This window comes from Phyllostomus hastatus, unplaced genomic scaffold (genome assembly GCF_019186645.2).
Source record: "Phyllostomus hastatus isolate PE091 unplaced genomic scaffold, TTU_PhHast_1.1 phas_contig_147, whole genome shotgun sequence".
Taxonomy (NCBI): domain Eukaryota; kingdom Metazoa; phylum Chordata; class Mammalia; order Chiroptera; family Phyllostomidae; genus Phyllostomus; species Phyllostomus hastatus.
The window spans coordinates 5420526-5435374 of record NW_025333603.1 but is presented as its reverse complement, the minus strand read 5'-3'; the positions used below and the strand labels follow the sequence as shown (position 1 = coordinate 5435374).

At 60.4% G+C, this 14849-nt stretch overlaps 1 protein-coding gene across 2 annotated transcripts in view; it reads right to left on the bottom strand.

The window, feature by feature from the left end:
* Window positions 1-224: 224 nt before the first annotated feature.
* The window catches only part of GLIS1 (GLIS family zinc finger 1), a 217904-nt gene continuing 203279 nt past the window's right edge, over window positions 225-14849 (bottom strand). For both annotated transcript variants that reach the window (XM_045857836.1, XM_045857825.1), the window contains exons 7-11: window positions 13291-13423; window positions 8406-8559; window positions 3742-3920; window positions 2995-3162; window positions 225-633 (exon numbers count right to left, since the gene is read on the bottom strand). In XM_045857836.1, coding sequence (XP_045713792.1) covers window positions 476-633; window positions 2995-3162; window positions 3742-3920; window positions 8406-8559; window positions 13291-13423 — 792 coding nt within the window. In that variant the 3' untranslated portion in view covers window positions 225-475. The remainder of the gene's footprint in view (window positions 634-2994; window positions 3163-3741; window positions 3921-8405; window positions 8560-13290; window positions 13424-14849) is intronic.

The window sequence follows — 14849 nt, the reverse complement described above, 5'->3', positions numbered from 1 at the left end:
GCCGTGTGACTCAGGCGCCCATACCCACGGGGGTGGGGGGGGAGAACCCAAGGCCCTCGCTGGCCCCCCAGGGGCGGTCTGGGCCCCCGCCCACTACACACCCCTCCTCGTCCTCCTGATCTCGGCCTCGAGGCTCCATCACTAAAACAGAGGTAGGCCCAAGTCTCATTTCCAGTTTTTAATGTTTTTCTTATAAAACCCAAAGTATAAAACTGGCAGGGGAATGGAAAACAAATTCTGTACACTTTATATACATGAGGTCTGTGATTTTAAAGCCATTGGGGAGAAAAAGGGAAGACACGGCCAAGGGCATGTCACGGGTCGCGGATCCTGCCGGCCCCCCCAGCTGGGGCTCCGACCACGGCTCCCAGTGATCTGGCCGTTCAGGCTGGGCGCACGAAGGGTGGGCGCGCGCAGGGGGTAGGCGAGGGAGCATCTGTGGTGGAGGGCGGGTGGCGGTGGGCCGGGCCTCTCTTCAGGTGTCCGTGTAGATGGAGGGGATGTGACTCAGGCAGTGATCGAAGGCCCCATTGGGGAAGAAGCTGCAGTCCTCGGGGCCACTGGGCAAGACGTCTGTGGGGGGCTGTGGCGGCAGCGTGGGGGGGCACGCGGCCTCAGCCAGAGCCTCATAGCCTGTGTAGGGCACAGGGTCTGGCTGGAGAACTCAGGGGTGATGGCTTGTCACCTTTTCCCAACTCCCAGATGCCACCCCCTGCCTAGTGTCCCCTCAGTGAGATCCGCTCTGAGCCCTCTGCCCTTCCAGGTAAGGAGGGGCGGGGCTTGGCAGAAGGTGCCCCAGGCCTTGCATTTCCAATGGGCCCGGGGCAGCCGGTGAGGTAGGCACAGGCTGGTTTGGGGGGGTCCATTACCCAGCACTGTGTTGTGGGGCAGAATGTTGTGGGGGCTGGGGGTGTGGGGGTGGCTTATCACAGGTCTTGCCTGCAGGGGCTGGTCCCCTCCTGGTGGAAGGACCCCAGCCCACCTACCCTTTCAGGTTCCTCCACCCCACCGAACACCAGAAACCCAAAGGAGGGATTGGTACTCCCTGGGCACTAAGGGCTCGGTGAAGCCGCATCTCATTGAAGCCTCACGACAACCCTGGGAGATGGGATTCATGGCTCCGTCGTAGGGCTGAAGAGGCGACTCAGAGAGGGCAACACACTTGCCCAGGTTCAGTGGGAGAGGTGTGCTTTGAACCCCGGTCCGTCCGGCTCCAAGACACCTGGCCCTTCCGCTGGACACCCTGTCTCCAGGTGGGGTTACTGCTCAGAGGCTCTCAACCTGGGAGGCGCCTGAAGAGGTCGCCTTGCCCAGGCCTCTGAGTCTGAACTGTTGTCATGAACTTCTGTAGCCTCAGGCACTTGGGCCTCAGTCTTCCCATCCGTGCAATGGGACCAGGCTGGACTATTCCCGAGGCCCCTTGGCCCCACCTTGTTCAGTCCAGCATGCCTATTCGCAGCTTGGCAGAGATGTGGGTAGCAGAGCAGGGCCTGGAATGGGTGCTGGATGCTGGGCTGCCACCAGGTAGCAGGGGTGAAGGAGGCCAGGAGAACCCCTGCCTTGGTGGGAGGGCATGGGACCCCTCTTGACCCCTCAGAACCACTTATTTCAGGCCTGGCCGCTAAACCAAGCAATCCCACCTTGGGCTGGCGGGGGGCTGGGTGGGGGCTGGCCCGGTGAGAGCTAGCAGTGCTGGGGACAGTGGCCAGTGCCCACTCATACACCAATCCAGAGGCGTGCAAATGTGGAACATGCCCACCCTGTGACTGGGTACACATCTGCCTGTGGTGCGTGTGATGTGACCACCACAGACATACTTACACTGTCCTTGAACACATTCTGTGCACACAGATGGGGTTACATGGGGTGGGGAACACGTGTGTGTGCACACGGATGGGGTCACAGGATGGGGACGGACACAGGTGTGCACACAGGCGGGCCAAAAACATCAGCACAAGCATGATGTGAGCACACGTGTGCAGACAAAAGCACGCGTGCCCTGCCAGCTCCTCACACACTCACGGGGCTCACGCTGCCCGGACTCGCCCCGCTGGCCCCACGTGCGCGTGCACACGGCCGTGCTCCTCAGACCAGGAAGAAAGAGCGTGCACAGACACGGGGGGCATGTATGTGAACAGGAAGCGGGGACCCATGGTTTTACGTGTGCTCGTCCGTGGCCTCGGCGCTTGTTCCTGTCTTTACATCTCCACCCCCAGCTGCACGCACCCAGAGCTGCCCAGGGGTCCGCTGGGACGGGGCCTCAAGTTCCCCTCCGTCCGGGGTCCCATCCTGCCCAGGCCTGGTAGCTGCCCACTGGCCCCCCGGCCCAGGGCTGATCTAGGTGGGGCTGGGCTCGGAGCACTCAGGGCAGGGCCGCCCCACCCATCTGGGCCCCGCTCTGACCGGGACTGGCCCTGCTCTGAGCCTCACTCTGCCCCGGGCCTTGCACAGCCTTCCCTGCTCACGGGCTTCTCCGCCCCAGCCAAGGGCCCTGCCTGGGGAAGGCCCGGGGCCCTGTGGGGGCACAGAAGCAGCACGAGAACAAGCATGACCACCGGGGCCCTGTCCCTTCCTAGCAATGTGGCCCTTCTGGGCCTCAGTTTCCTCTCTGTTACACGGAGATCAGCCTCTGTCTCAGGCTCCGCTGGATCCTCAGATCTGTGACCGTGCCTGCACACAGTAGGTGTGCAGTGAATATTCAAAGGGCGCATCACCTGACTGTGAGCTCCAGTCTGATTCTTGTCTGCGCCTGCAGGCACCTGCCGGAATCGGGGCACGAACAAGCTGTGTGAGACTGTGGAGGCAGGCGGGGCGCACGTTCCCGTTCTGCCGCCTCCTGGGGCCTCTGAGCCTGTAACTTCGTCTCTGTCAAGTGGGAGTGACCCTGCCTCAGGGGGCTGTCCCACGGCTGCGGGACAACCTGCATAAAGCACTCAGCACAGGGTTGGGCCTTGGTGGGCATTCAGGGAAGGGAGTCACGCAGGTGGGGCTTACCTGTGGCAGGTAAAGGTGCACTGAGGCTGTGGTAACCATTGGGCCGCAGGGGGTTGAAACCGTGGGCCTCCCCAGCCAGTCCATCCCCACCGGCTGCCGGCTCAGCCACACGGTAGCAGTCGCCGTAGGGGAAGCAATTCTGGATGGAGTGGAAACTGCCCTGGTACCCTGCGGAGGGAGGCGGCAGGGCCGTGTTAACGAAGGGGAAGTGCCCGGGGCCCCCACGCTGTCCTGTCCAGGCATGGTGGTGGGTGTGACGGAGAAGGAGGCCCCAGGGTGCAAAGGGGCTGGGGGCCTGGGCCCCTCTTGCACCCCTGCCCTGAACCAGAGGGAGTGGGTGACACGACCTCATGTGGCTGCACCTGCCTCGAGTCATTTGTGGCAATGACAGTGCTCTGGGGAGAGGGACAATTGGCCCTCCACCCCTCCGCCTCTGAGACACCCAATCACACTTCTCTCCCTCCGAGCAGCAGGCTGTTCCCTGCCACTGCCGATGCAGTTCCCTCCTGCCAGATCCTGTAATGCCTTATCGTTGGAACTCTTTTCCACCCTTAGGGAGAATTTCCTCCAGGAAGTGCCCCTGACTAGGCGTGTTGGTCCCCTGACTCCAGCTTCTCCCAGGGCGGCCCTCCGTGCCTGCTGTCACTCTGCTGCCCACCTGCTCCCCCCAGGGCAGTGTCCCAGGCCCCTTGCGCACCCCAGCAGGCATTGGTGTGTGTACAGGAGAGGCCCCCAGACTGAGCTTACCTTGCGGGCTGGGCAGAGGTGGGGGTGGAGGACCCTGGAAGGGCGGGTAGGGTGGCTTGCTGGGGAGTGTGGGGAAGGAGTGGCCCCCTGGAGAATGGCTCTGGGAGGATGGTGGCAACGGCGGTGGCCCAAGCCCCTTCAGTGGGCTGAGCATGGGCGAGAGGAGGCCGGGTCCCAACCTGGAGAACAGGGACAGCTGTGAGCAGGAGAGGCTCTGGAAGAGATGAGGGCCAGAGGCTTGGCTACCACTGCTTACTTCCCTCCAGCAATGGGGGGCTCACTAGCTGGCCTGCTCTAACTTGCAACAGTGCAGTTAGAAGAGGAAGGTTTAATGTCTATGTTCAAACTGTAATTAAATTTTTAAAATGTTGTGAGTATTAGAGCCCCGAAGGAATCAGTGAAGCAAAACTTCCACCTGGTATTTAGGACTGACAGCAAGGAACATGGTGATACGACCCCCGGGGTTGGCAGAACTGCGTTTAAAACCCTGTTGGTTCTCACCAGCCACGTGACTTTGGGCAAGATGCTAAATGTCTCTGAGCCTTGGTTTCCTTGCCGAGTTCTCTCCCTGACACAGGGCAGCTCTCATTACCCAGGGCTGCCTCCCAGCCTCCCCTGCCAGTCAGACCCTGAGTGGGCGCACCACTCTGGCGCCTGGAGGACGAGCCTGGGGCAGTCCCTCTGCCGGAGAGCAGCCTACGGCATGGGCAGCCATTGTTCAGGGAGCGCCTGTGCGAGAGGTTCTTGTGTCCTCCTCACAGGCCAGAAAACCAAGTTCAGAGAGGCTGCCTCAGTGAGTCTGGCCACACAGCACTGACACGCAGTCATGGTGAGGGTAAAGTAAATAAAGCGATGCGGACTAAGGACCGGTGTGGGGTCAGTACGTTCTCAGCCACTCTGTGCATCATCATCATCGAGAGGAAGGGAAGGAAAACCGGCAGGTAGGTCTGATGTCCGAGGTGGCCTCCCTGCCCTACCCAGTGCGCCTTCGGTGGCCTCTATCTCCGTCCCCGGCCACCTCTCCTCCACTTGGATCCGTCCTGCGATGGGGCCTTCACCGCCCCCACGGAGGGGGCCACCCACCCGGACTGCACACCCCCGTAGACCAGGCGGCGGCCTGTTCACAGGGCCCAAAATGAGCTCCGCCGGACGGGACGGGGCGGGCTCTCGTCCTCGCACTGCAGAGGGAGGGGGAGCGCGAGAGCTCGGTCCCCATTTTCTGGTTTGCACTTGTGGATTTGTCGGGCCATCGATTAAAATACACGGCAAATTCAACGTCACAGCTCCTGGTGACCTTGGCAGGCGAGGCGTGTTCCCCTGACCCACCCTCCAAGGCACGCGGTATTAACGGGACAGATCAGCACCTCTCCGAGGAAGCAGGACTGTCTTGAAATGGGGAGCGGGGGTTGGGGGAGAGCTCAGTGGGCTCCATGCCGTGGCTCTGCCGGGTCCCTCGCTGCTCCCTCCAGCCTGGGCACCCTGCCGTCTCTGCCCCTCCACTGCGCGGTCACCACCCACGCGTCTGGGCCCCCACCACCGTGCGTGCTCTGAAGGCAGCAGAAGGGGGCACTCCGCACCATGTCCCGGCTCCCTAGCCCAGCATCTAACACCCTGCAGGCTCGCTTCAGCCTCCTGGAGCAAACGAACTGAATCCTCATCAAGGCGCCATGTACAAATCATCATTACTGACTACCCTAACATTTTTAGGCCTGTCTCAGGGGCTATGGGGCAGGCCAGGGTCTTCTGCCGCGCTTCGTAAACAGTGGGGGGCTACACACAAGCCATGGGCCCTCATAGCCAGTTCTCCTGGCCGAGGCCGGGCAGAGGTGTGGCCAGGAGGGGAGACCCTCCTTCGGGCCTGCTGGGTGGTGCCCATCTGCCTTATTGACCCTCCCAGCCCGGCACCCACCACGCTCCACCTCTGGCCTGGTGTCCTGCCAGCCCTGCCTGTCGGGAGGGCCAGGTCTCAGTCCCCTCAGTCCCGCGGCACTCAGCCCTGGGCCTGGCCCCCAGCAAACAGCTGATAGATACCGACAAACTGGTTTCTAAATTGTCCAGCTACGACACGACACCCAGAGAGCAACGGCACTGCAGAATTAAGGAGAGCCCGATCTGAAGGGGAAAAAACATGCATTTCCAGAGTTTGTTTTTCCTGTCTCAAACCTGCCATACACTCACATTTGCCACCTTTGCAGCCAGTGAAATTAAACAGAACTCGGCCCTCTCCTCAGCCGACGTGAGGGCTGAGCTTGCGCGGCTCTACCTGCGCCCTTTAAAGGGAAGAAAGCTCATCTAGAGCGCCTCTTCTGAGTCATGCAAATGACTCCTAAATCAAATATTTTTGCTCCAATTGGAACCTATAAAAATTAATATAAAACCTCACTGGCCTGGCAGACTTAGGGCTTCATACCTCGTACAGGGCTGGGGTAAAATACCACCCTATTCGGCGTCTTCTCTGAGCCAGAATAAATACATTTGGTCATGAAGTCAGGCCCTCTTAGCATATTTTCGAGTGAATCAGATAATTCTGTCAAGCTATTTAAACGTCCCAGCAAACCACTGGGGAGCCTCGAGTGGCCTTCCCTGTTGACTTTGGCTGGAAGGGGAGGCTGAAGGCCTCCCCACCCCCTTCTCAGGGGCTGAAAAAAGAAACCCATTCAGGCTGGGCCCGGTGTCAGGCGTGAGGGCCCCTCTGTCCCGCAGCCCGGAGGAGCCGGGGCACCTGGCGGTTGGGATGACTCGCGCCCCGGCTCCTGCAGGCACGGGTGGGCGGGCGAGCCGGGGGTCTGTCTCGATCTTGTCATCACTCTGCCTCTCGTGGCAGGAATTCTTGACGGGCACTTACGCAGGCGGCAGGCAGGTGATGAATGAGGCAGAGCAGAGTGCACAGGCCCAAGTGGGGAAAGGCCTCGGTGGTTTATTTTTCTTTGGTTGGAGATGTTTGAGGCTGGCTGGTGGGTGAGCAGGTGGCCTGAGCCGGTGGGTGGGGGGCGGGTGTCCATGGAAGCTGTACCAGGTGACACATGTGGAGTCGGGCACGAGCAGGGTCTCACTGCTTTCCTCCAGGGGAGACTGTCATGCTCGCTTTACAGAGGGGGACCTCAGGCTTGGTTTTCTGAGTTCCCCTTGCACCCCGTCAGGCTGCCTCTTTGTGGCTCTCCACGGCCTGCCCACCACAGCCGCCCCTGCTCCCTGAACCCATGAACGGTACCTCTGCCCACCCACAGGCTCTCCCCCGCCATGGCCCCTCCCCTCTCCGCCAGCCAGAGTTTCCCTAAGTCCTTCATGTTCCAAGTCACTAATGCCTTCTGGGGGTTCTTCCTGCCCGCCCACCAGCTCTAGCTCAGGCTGGCACCCACCCTCCATTCAATGCTGCCCCTGGTGATCCTGGCCCTCCTGCAGGTCTCAAATTTGCGTCCCCAAGCCTGACCACGTGATGCCTCAGAGAGAGTTCCATCACAGGCCTCCCGACCTGGCCCTGGCGACCTCTCTCCAGAGCCTGTCGCTGCACGTGCAGATTCCAGTTTCCAGAACACACCAAGCTCCCACCACGCCTGCCTTCACTCCTGCTTCCTCCTTCCTCCCAACCTCTCCACTCAGCCAGCTCCTACTTAACCGTAGAGGTCTGACTTGGCATCCCCTCCAGGAAGCTTCTCCTGCCACCCTCCCCCACCGCACTGGGCTCTCCTCTGGGCTTCTCCATTCTTCTGCTGCCTTCCCTCAGAGCACATCTGTGTCATCAACCCCTGCGGGCCTGTCCCTCTCCCCTCCTCACGGGGAGCTTCCCCAGGGCTGGGGTCATGCGTGGCACAGGCCTGCCCACACCAGGGCCTTCGCTGGACTTTGAATAAAGGAGGAGCAGAGTTAGGGGCCCTGGATGACAAATCTGGTGAGAAAGCCAGGTGGGCCCCAGGCAGAGGCAGGCTGAGGCTTTGCTTGGGGCGGAGGACAGCTCTGGAGATAGGCCTCAGGGGCAAATCTGATCAAATCCTGCCGGCGGTAAGTGGAGGTGGCAGGGAGGGCAGGAGGCAGGGCAAGGAAACCGATTTTGGCAGCATGAGCAGCTGGCAATTAGCACATTCACCATTTCCAGCCAATTAAGTGACCACAATGAGAACCACATTGAATGCAGGAAGAGGCCACCCCTCCCTGCAGTGATCCCGCAGTGAGGGCTCCTGGACAGCCCCACCGGCCTGGCAGTGGGGTACAGCTGCAGTGGCGGAGTAGGGGTGAGGCCCAGGTGGGCATCTCTGGAGTGGTTGGTGGGCAGTCTGCTCACCAAATGCACAGCGTGAGACAAGGAGAAGCCAGAGCGTGGCTCCTGAGGGGGCCTGGGTGTGGCAGCCCGGAATGCAGGGGTCGGGTGAGGATGCAGCGTTCCCTGGCCCGCCCCCCTCCACAGGAGAGGGGAGGGTACTCAAGGTGAGGCGTCGAGAAGCCCAGGGGCCAGTGCCATCTACCAGGTAGGGTTGCCATGAGGCCCCAGTGAAACCGTGCACAGAAAGAGTCTGGTACAGACGCGGCACCTAGGTAAGTGCTGCCTAAATGCTGGCTATTTTCATGATCAGTAACAATCATTTAGTGTGAGGGATGCCTGCCCTCCTCTGCCTCCCATGCAGGTCCCTGCTTAGCGCCCTGCAGGAGGGCTGGCTTGCTGTACGTACCCGTCCCTGGTGCTCTCAGCCGTGGGCAGAGGGGACAGATGGTGGGGACCTGTGGTGGCGTCCAGTGGGTGGTGCCTGGAAGGGACATCGTGCGTGGGGGGCAGAATGCCTGATGCGAGCCCATTATGGGGGGTGACAGAGCCAGGATACACACCTGCAGGGAAGCAAACAAATATCGCTGGGCTTCGGCCACTCTCTAGAGATGGCTGTGGGCGACCCGGGAGCAGCGCGCCTGCCTACGAGAAAGACAAGACAGGGAGCCAGCAACGTTGTGTTAGCAGAAGGTCAGGGACCAAACGGGGACATGACGGCTCTGGCTCTACTCCTCGCCCGTGCCTGGGCCGAAGGGCCGCGTGCAGAGCCGAGGTCCCCCCGACTGACTGCAGAGGCCAGGTGAGGGGGCCATCAGAGGCGTGGGGTGGTCAGGCCCCGTGGGGGGGTGTGTGTCTTGATCAGGATGAGGGGACTATATGAAAAGGCTGCCTCAGATCTCTGGGGCTGTTCTGGGAAAGACGAGGCTGGCTTTGTGTATCTGTGTAGCCCCAGAGGCAGACAGGGCCCTGGACAGAGAGGAGTAGGCTCTGGGCTCGGCTGTACCCTCCGACAGGCCACGCTGCCGCAGGGTAATGGGCTGCTGCTGGGAACAATGAACGGCCCGTCAGCCTGGAGATGGGCGAGCAGACCCTGGATGTCCAGTGTGAGGCGCCCCAGAGAGAGCATGGCCGAGCTGGCGGACGGCAGGCTGGCCTGGGAGACCTCCGAGAAAGGACGTCACAGGGGGCTGTACACCGTATGGGTGTCCCACCCGGGGACAGCGGTCAGTCAGCTGTGCTCTCGTCTCAGATTCTGGAACCCCCGCAGGTTGGTATCACCTCTTCTCACCTTTTACCCCAACAGTCTCACCTTCGTGGGGAGAGTAAGTGGGTTAATGGATCAGATGGGCACTAGGTCATCAGATGTCGCCCCAGTGGCCCGGCTGAGGGTCTGAGTGTAGTTGCTGAGTGCAGTGGTTCACTGAGAGACCCCAGCTGAAAAGGAGAATGAACCCCTCCGGGACCGGAGCCTGAGACGGACAGAGAGGGCTGCACATTTTTGACATCCCTATTTTATCTGAAAAAAATGGGGCCAGTTTCGCACTCTCTTTTTAACCTGGCCATCTTTATTTGACTTTTAATAGAAACTGGCATCATTTTCACAGAAATCAACTCATCAAGTCGATGGCCTGGGAGGACTCTCTGGACCTGGGGGTCAGGCCCACAGCTGCGTTGATGTGTCTACTCCAACTGGCCTGAGCTCACCCTGGGCCAGCTGCTACGTCTCAAGCATCATTCTGGTCATCATGGAGCCATACACAAGGCTTTTTATCACCTCCTGAGGACCTTCTGAGAACACGTCACACTCTTTCATGCATGGGGTGAAAGACGGACTTTTACCTCCTCAGGTGTTTCGGGCTCCAAGGCTCGCCCATCCCGGGCTGGCCCTGACGGCCCAGGCCTGCAGTCCAGGGAGCTACTGCAAGGAACTGAGCAGGGCTGCGGCAGGGATGGCCAGCTCAGTGCCTTAGGTGGCATGGCAGGGAGCAACAGAAGTGAAACTGTGGAGGTGACAACAGGGAGCAGTGGGGACAGTGGCAAAGTGGAGACTGTGCCTCTTACGGCCTTTCCAGTGAAACTGTTCAAAAACAGAACAAAAATGAAATACTGTGCCTCTGAGACCAAACAGTTTACACCCCCAGGCCTGGAGCTGGGGCAGCAGACATCCCAGGGATGGGCTACACTAGCTGGCATTCTGCACTCTCAATGGATGTGTATAATTAGTACCAGTTACTGTTAATTAAGAATATACTATGTGTGAGCTATTTTTCCACACTCTTTTCCACACTATGTTTAACCATCTCAACAGCTGTCAATAGGGGGAGATAATATGGTCCCATTTTAAGATGAAGAAACTAAGTCTTAAGAACTTCCATGATTTGCTGAAAGTTACACAGTGGGCAGCTAATCAGGTCTCCTGAGTAATACCAAAAGGAAGTCCATTGAAAGCTGGTCCAGGAAACGGCCCAGGGCTCCAGACCAGGTTATGGCCTGGGTGTCTGGCTCGAGGCCCCTGGTTCAGGCTTCGTGTGAGCTGGCTGGGAGACCCCAGGGCTCCAAATGGGTTCCGGAGGGCCCTCTGCCTCTGGGCCCGAGTCCTTACCCCTGCCTGGCTGAGGTACCTCCGCTCACCTGACAGCACCGCCTGCCTGCCCACCCACCCCATCCACTGCTCCCTCGGCCACCCGTTTGGGGGCCTGGCAGCTCGGGAGGCCTAGAGTCCTGACAAATCCTGCCACCTCTCTTTCAGCCATGCTGACCACATGCCTCTCATGTCCTCACTGCCATGAGTCAGCCAAAGGAGGCCTGCCAGGGAAGCTGCTGAGGGCTTCCTGTGCAGACAGCAGGTCCTTCCTGATGGGGCACAAGCGCGAGAGAGCTTCCTAGGGTCAGACGATGAAAGTTCAATGTCACCCTCACCAGCTCCTCCCTCGCCCCCGCCCCTCTGTTTGGGACTCTTCCACCCTAACACTGCTCGAATCTACCCTGCTCTCCCCAGCCTGTGCTCTGCCGGTCCAGGTCTCCGTCTGTCCGGTCCCCTGAGGACGGACACACGGTGGGCGTCTGAGTGTGTGAACGGGGCTTGTTGTGCGTGTGAACAGACAGTGGGTGGAAACGAGGGAATCACGGCACCGGAAGGGGCAGCGAGAGTAGAGATGCCACGGGGCCTGCCAGCCTCTCCCCACATGTCCCACTTCGGGCTGTAAACCAGCATCATTGACCACCAGCCGCGAGTGCTTCGCCTCCGGCCCCGACATCTGTCCCCAGCTGTGCCTCAGGCGTGCACCCGGCGGCCTGCAGCACAGTCTGGCAGCCGGAGCCTAGGAGAAAGCCGCTCGAGGTCAGGGACCAGCACGGGGCCTGGCACACAGTAGGTGCTCGGTTTGGCCAAGTGTAGCCTTAGCAGCAGGGAAGCAGACTAGTCCGTTAAGGGCACAGCCAGCGAGCAGGTGGCCTGGGCCCAGATCGGGCCTCTGCGTCTTCCTGGCTGTGGAACCTCAGCAAAAAGTGTCCTGACCGCTCAGAAACCAAAGCCCCTCGTCCGGGAGGGGAGGGCGCACCAGCCCGTGCTGCTGGAGGGCTGTGTTGGTTGCAGCAGGTTCTGCACATTGCCCAGTCTGTGTCCGCTGTGGCGTTACCCGGAGACGGGTAAGTAAATAGTGACTCTTCTCGTTCACCACGAGCCACAACAATAACAATGGCGATGACACAGTCATCAGTCACACTGGGTCTGTATAAGTGATCTCATCCACAATCACCACTGGTCATCACAGAAGGTCAGCAGCTCACGGCAGGAAGACACCGCTCATGCCCTGTCCGAGTGGGCCTGGCCCATGTGCTTGGCCTGCACCGCCTCACCCGTGCTGCTGCCTCAGTGCCTCCACTTCTCACCTTTAGCCCGGGCTCCCGGGGGGCTGACCGAGAGGATGTTTGCAAAGTGACCGGCCCAACCGAGTACTCAAGAGGTAGTCATCGCTGGCCCTGGCCCCTCTCCCTGAGACAAGCCCTGGGCTGGCAGCTTGGGGAAGAAGCTTCCCACCTGGATCTGCTAAGGACTTCTGATGGTCTCGGGTCCGTCCTCCTCCGGCCCAGGCCCGAGTCCCCCCAGGGTGAAGACGGCGGGCCCGCAGGACCTCTGCTGCAGGGCAGCCATTGCTAACAGTCCCAGCCCTCTTTCCTGCTGAGGCTTAGAACCCTGCTCAGCACAGAGTGCCATGTAGCAAGCCTTCATCGCGGGGCTAGGTCATCCCTAAGGCACCTTCTCGCCCTGCTATTTCAGCACCTCTGGCCCCGTGAGAAGCAGCTGCTGGCCAGAGGGAGAAGGGTGTGGACCCACCCTCCTGGGGGTGCTCACCCTGGAGGGCCTGCCTGCCCTCACACCCAGAGGACGGGTGAACACCTCCTCTTCCCAAGGCCATTTTAAGTGCTTTGGCAGTTTTAAATCTGCTGCCACTTCAATGCTGAGAGGAAAGAATAAGAAATTGGAAAATAAAAAATGTTTAAAATGGTTGGAGTAATTCAAGAAATCCCAGAGGGTGGGAAGAGCTTTCTGCTCCGATACCGCGGTTTCTTTGCGGGGAGGAGGGAGAGAGCAACTTCGTCAGCTGGAATCCACAGGCCGCGGTGCCCTGATCCAGGCCGGATTCCTAGGCCAAGCAGCCAGAACTGTTGGGCCTGAGACGGGCCCTGTGGCTGTGGCAGTGGCCGGGACGGACAGGCTGCCTTGGCTGGACCAGAGGCTCAGAGGGTCTGGCTGGATGGGCCTTCAGGGGCTCAGGGGTTTGCGGGGGGTGTCTCTGGGCCACAGAGTTTAGCGCATGAGGCAGAGGTGGTTATGGCCAAGCTGCTCACCCTCGCAGAGCCTAGGTTTTCTCCTCTGAGGCGAGGAACGATGATGGTGCTGAGTCCACGGGGCCAAGCTGAGGCCCAGGCCTGAACCCCAAGGCAGGCCCTGAAGGAAGTGAAGGAGCTGCCTCAGCGACGAGGAAGAGACAGGGAGGGGGCCGGTGAGGTGTGAACGGAGGCTGGGAGGAAGGAGGGAGCACAGCCCATCCAGGGAACTGCATCCAACGTGCCAACAAGGGTGGGCCAGGAAGCCTCCACGACTGCTAGGCCCTGCCCAGCCCCAACTTCAGCCCATGGGCCATGGGGAGCCCCAGAAGAGTGTGACGGAGGGCATCCTTCCGCAAGTCTTGCTGACATGAGCCCCCTGTCTTCATGCGTGGTGGGGCAGGGTGGCGGGAAAAGGGCCCTCCAGGCGTGGGCCTGGCCCTGCCTCCGGGCCTGCCTACCTGGGAGCAGCTCCTGGCCCAAGGCTCGGCCTCCCTTCCCGTCGCCGTCAGCCATCTGTGTGGACGCCTGGAGCTGCTGCAGGGCCAGACACTCGGTCAGGACGTCGGCCTCAGGGTCCTGGCCCACGTGCAGCTGGGGAGCAAGCACAGGGACAGAGAGGCGTTGTCAGCACGAGGCCACCTGTCCTCCAGTGACCCTGGCTTTAGGAGGCAGGGCAGGAAGGGCGGTGGCCCCAGGGCAGGCCCTTCACCTCACGATGCCTCAGGTCCCTCCTTTGTAAAATGGAGCCCATCGAGTGCCTTGTGAAAGTGGCGTCAGTTCAGGTGGGAGCAGCAGATGCTAAGATGAGATTGGACGTGCAGGGATTTTAAGGGGAACATTTATATTAGAGTGATGGGCAGGCTGAGAGGCCATGGGACCACGTGGCCAGTCAGTCTGACCCCACGGGAAGGAGGGAGGGAAAGGAGGTTGGTGGGTGGCCAGAGGGTCCTTAGGGAGCCAAAGTCTGCTGGCTGTCAGTAGGGGGGAGTCCTATGTCTGTCTCCCGGGAAGGGGTCTTGCCTCAGCACGCCTGCAGGCCCTGCCTCACTCAGCCCCTGGCTCACACGGCCGGCGGGAGGCATGGCCTCAGCACAGACATTAGGGTGGGCATCACAGGCAGCAGCTGGGGCCCCCCACAGGCAGCCAGAGGTCTGTGAGGCCTGTTCTCGTGGCTGCCACAGAGGTGAGTTGATGCAGTGGGAGGAAAACACAGTAAACACACAGAGTCTTCCCCTCCTTCCTGCACTAGCCCCTACCAGCTTTCTCCTGGCACAGGTGCAGCAGAAATAGGTACAGGGCTGGGACAGAAGACCTGGGTTCAAATCCCACTCCATCTCCTCTTACTCCCTGTGTGACATTGGACAAAAAACCTCTCTGGTTCTCCGCCCCACGGCCTGGGATAACAATAAGCCCCTCACCCGAGGCTGCCGTGAGGAGTAACCAGTGATGGGCGCGAACAAGCTCGTTGAATGTGCCATGTGAAGGGCTGGCTGCTGCCAGCTGGCCGAGTCTCACGCGGTCCCAGGACAGTGGGCACGCTCGCTCAGCACGAGGCTGGGCTGGCAAATCTTCGGCCAGTAAATCTCAGCTGTCCCTTATAAGACAGACTCGAGCCTGGCACGTCAGAAAGTCTTCACCGCTACCAACGTGGTTAGACGGGGACAGGGAGGGGCTGACAAGGGCCCTGGGGACAGTGGGTGATGAGGGGCACACACCTGGGTGGGAAGGGCCCCTCTCCCAGGGAAATCCCGAAGCCTGACTATTGCAGCCCTGAAGCGGACTCGTCTAAATCCTTGTTTTACTCGGGACAAAACCGACCCATAGAAGGCGAGAGCCTTGTCTCATGTCACACAGCAGCTGAGGGTCGGCCCCAAGGGTTTTTCCACCCTCTTGGGCCAGCAGGGCAGCACCCAGGCTTGGGGCAGGCATGCCCAGTCTCCCAATGGGCTCGCAGCTCCCTGACCCAGCAGCTGTTTTCCATGTAAATTAAGTTTCTGGCAAAAGAGGGCCAAGGCAT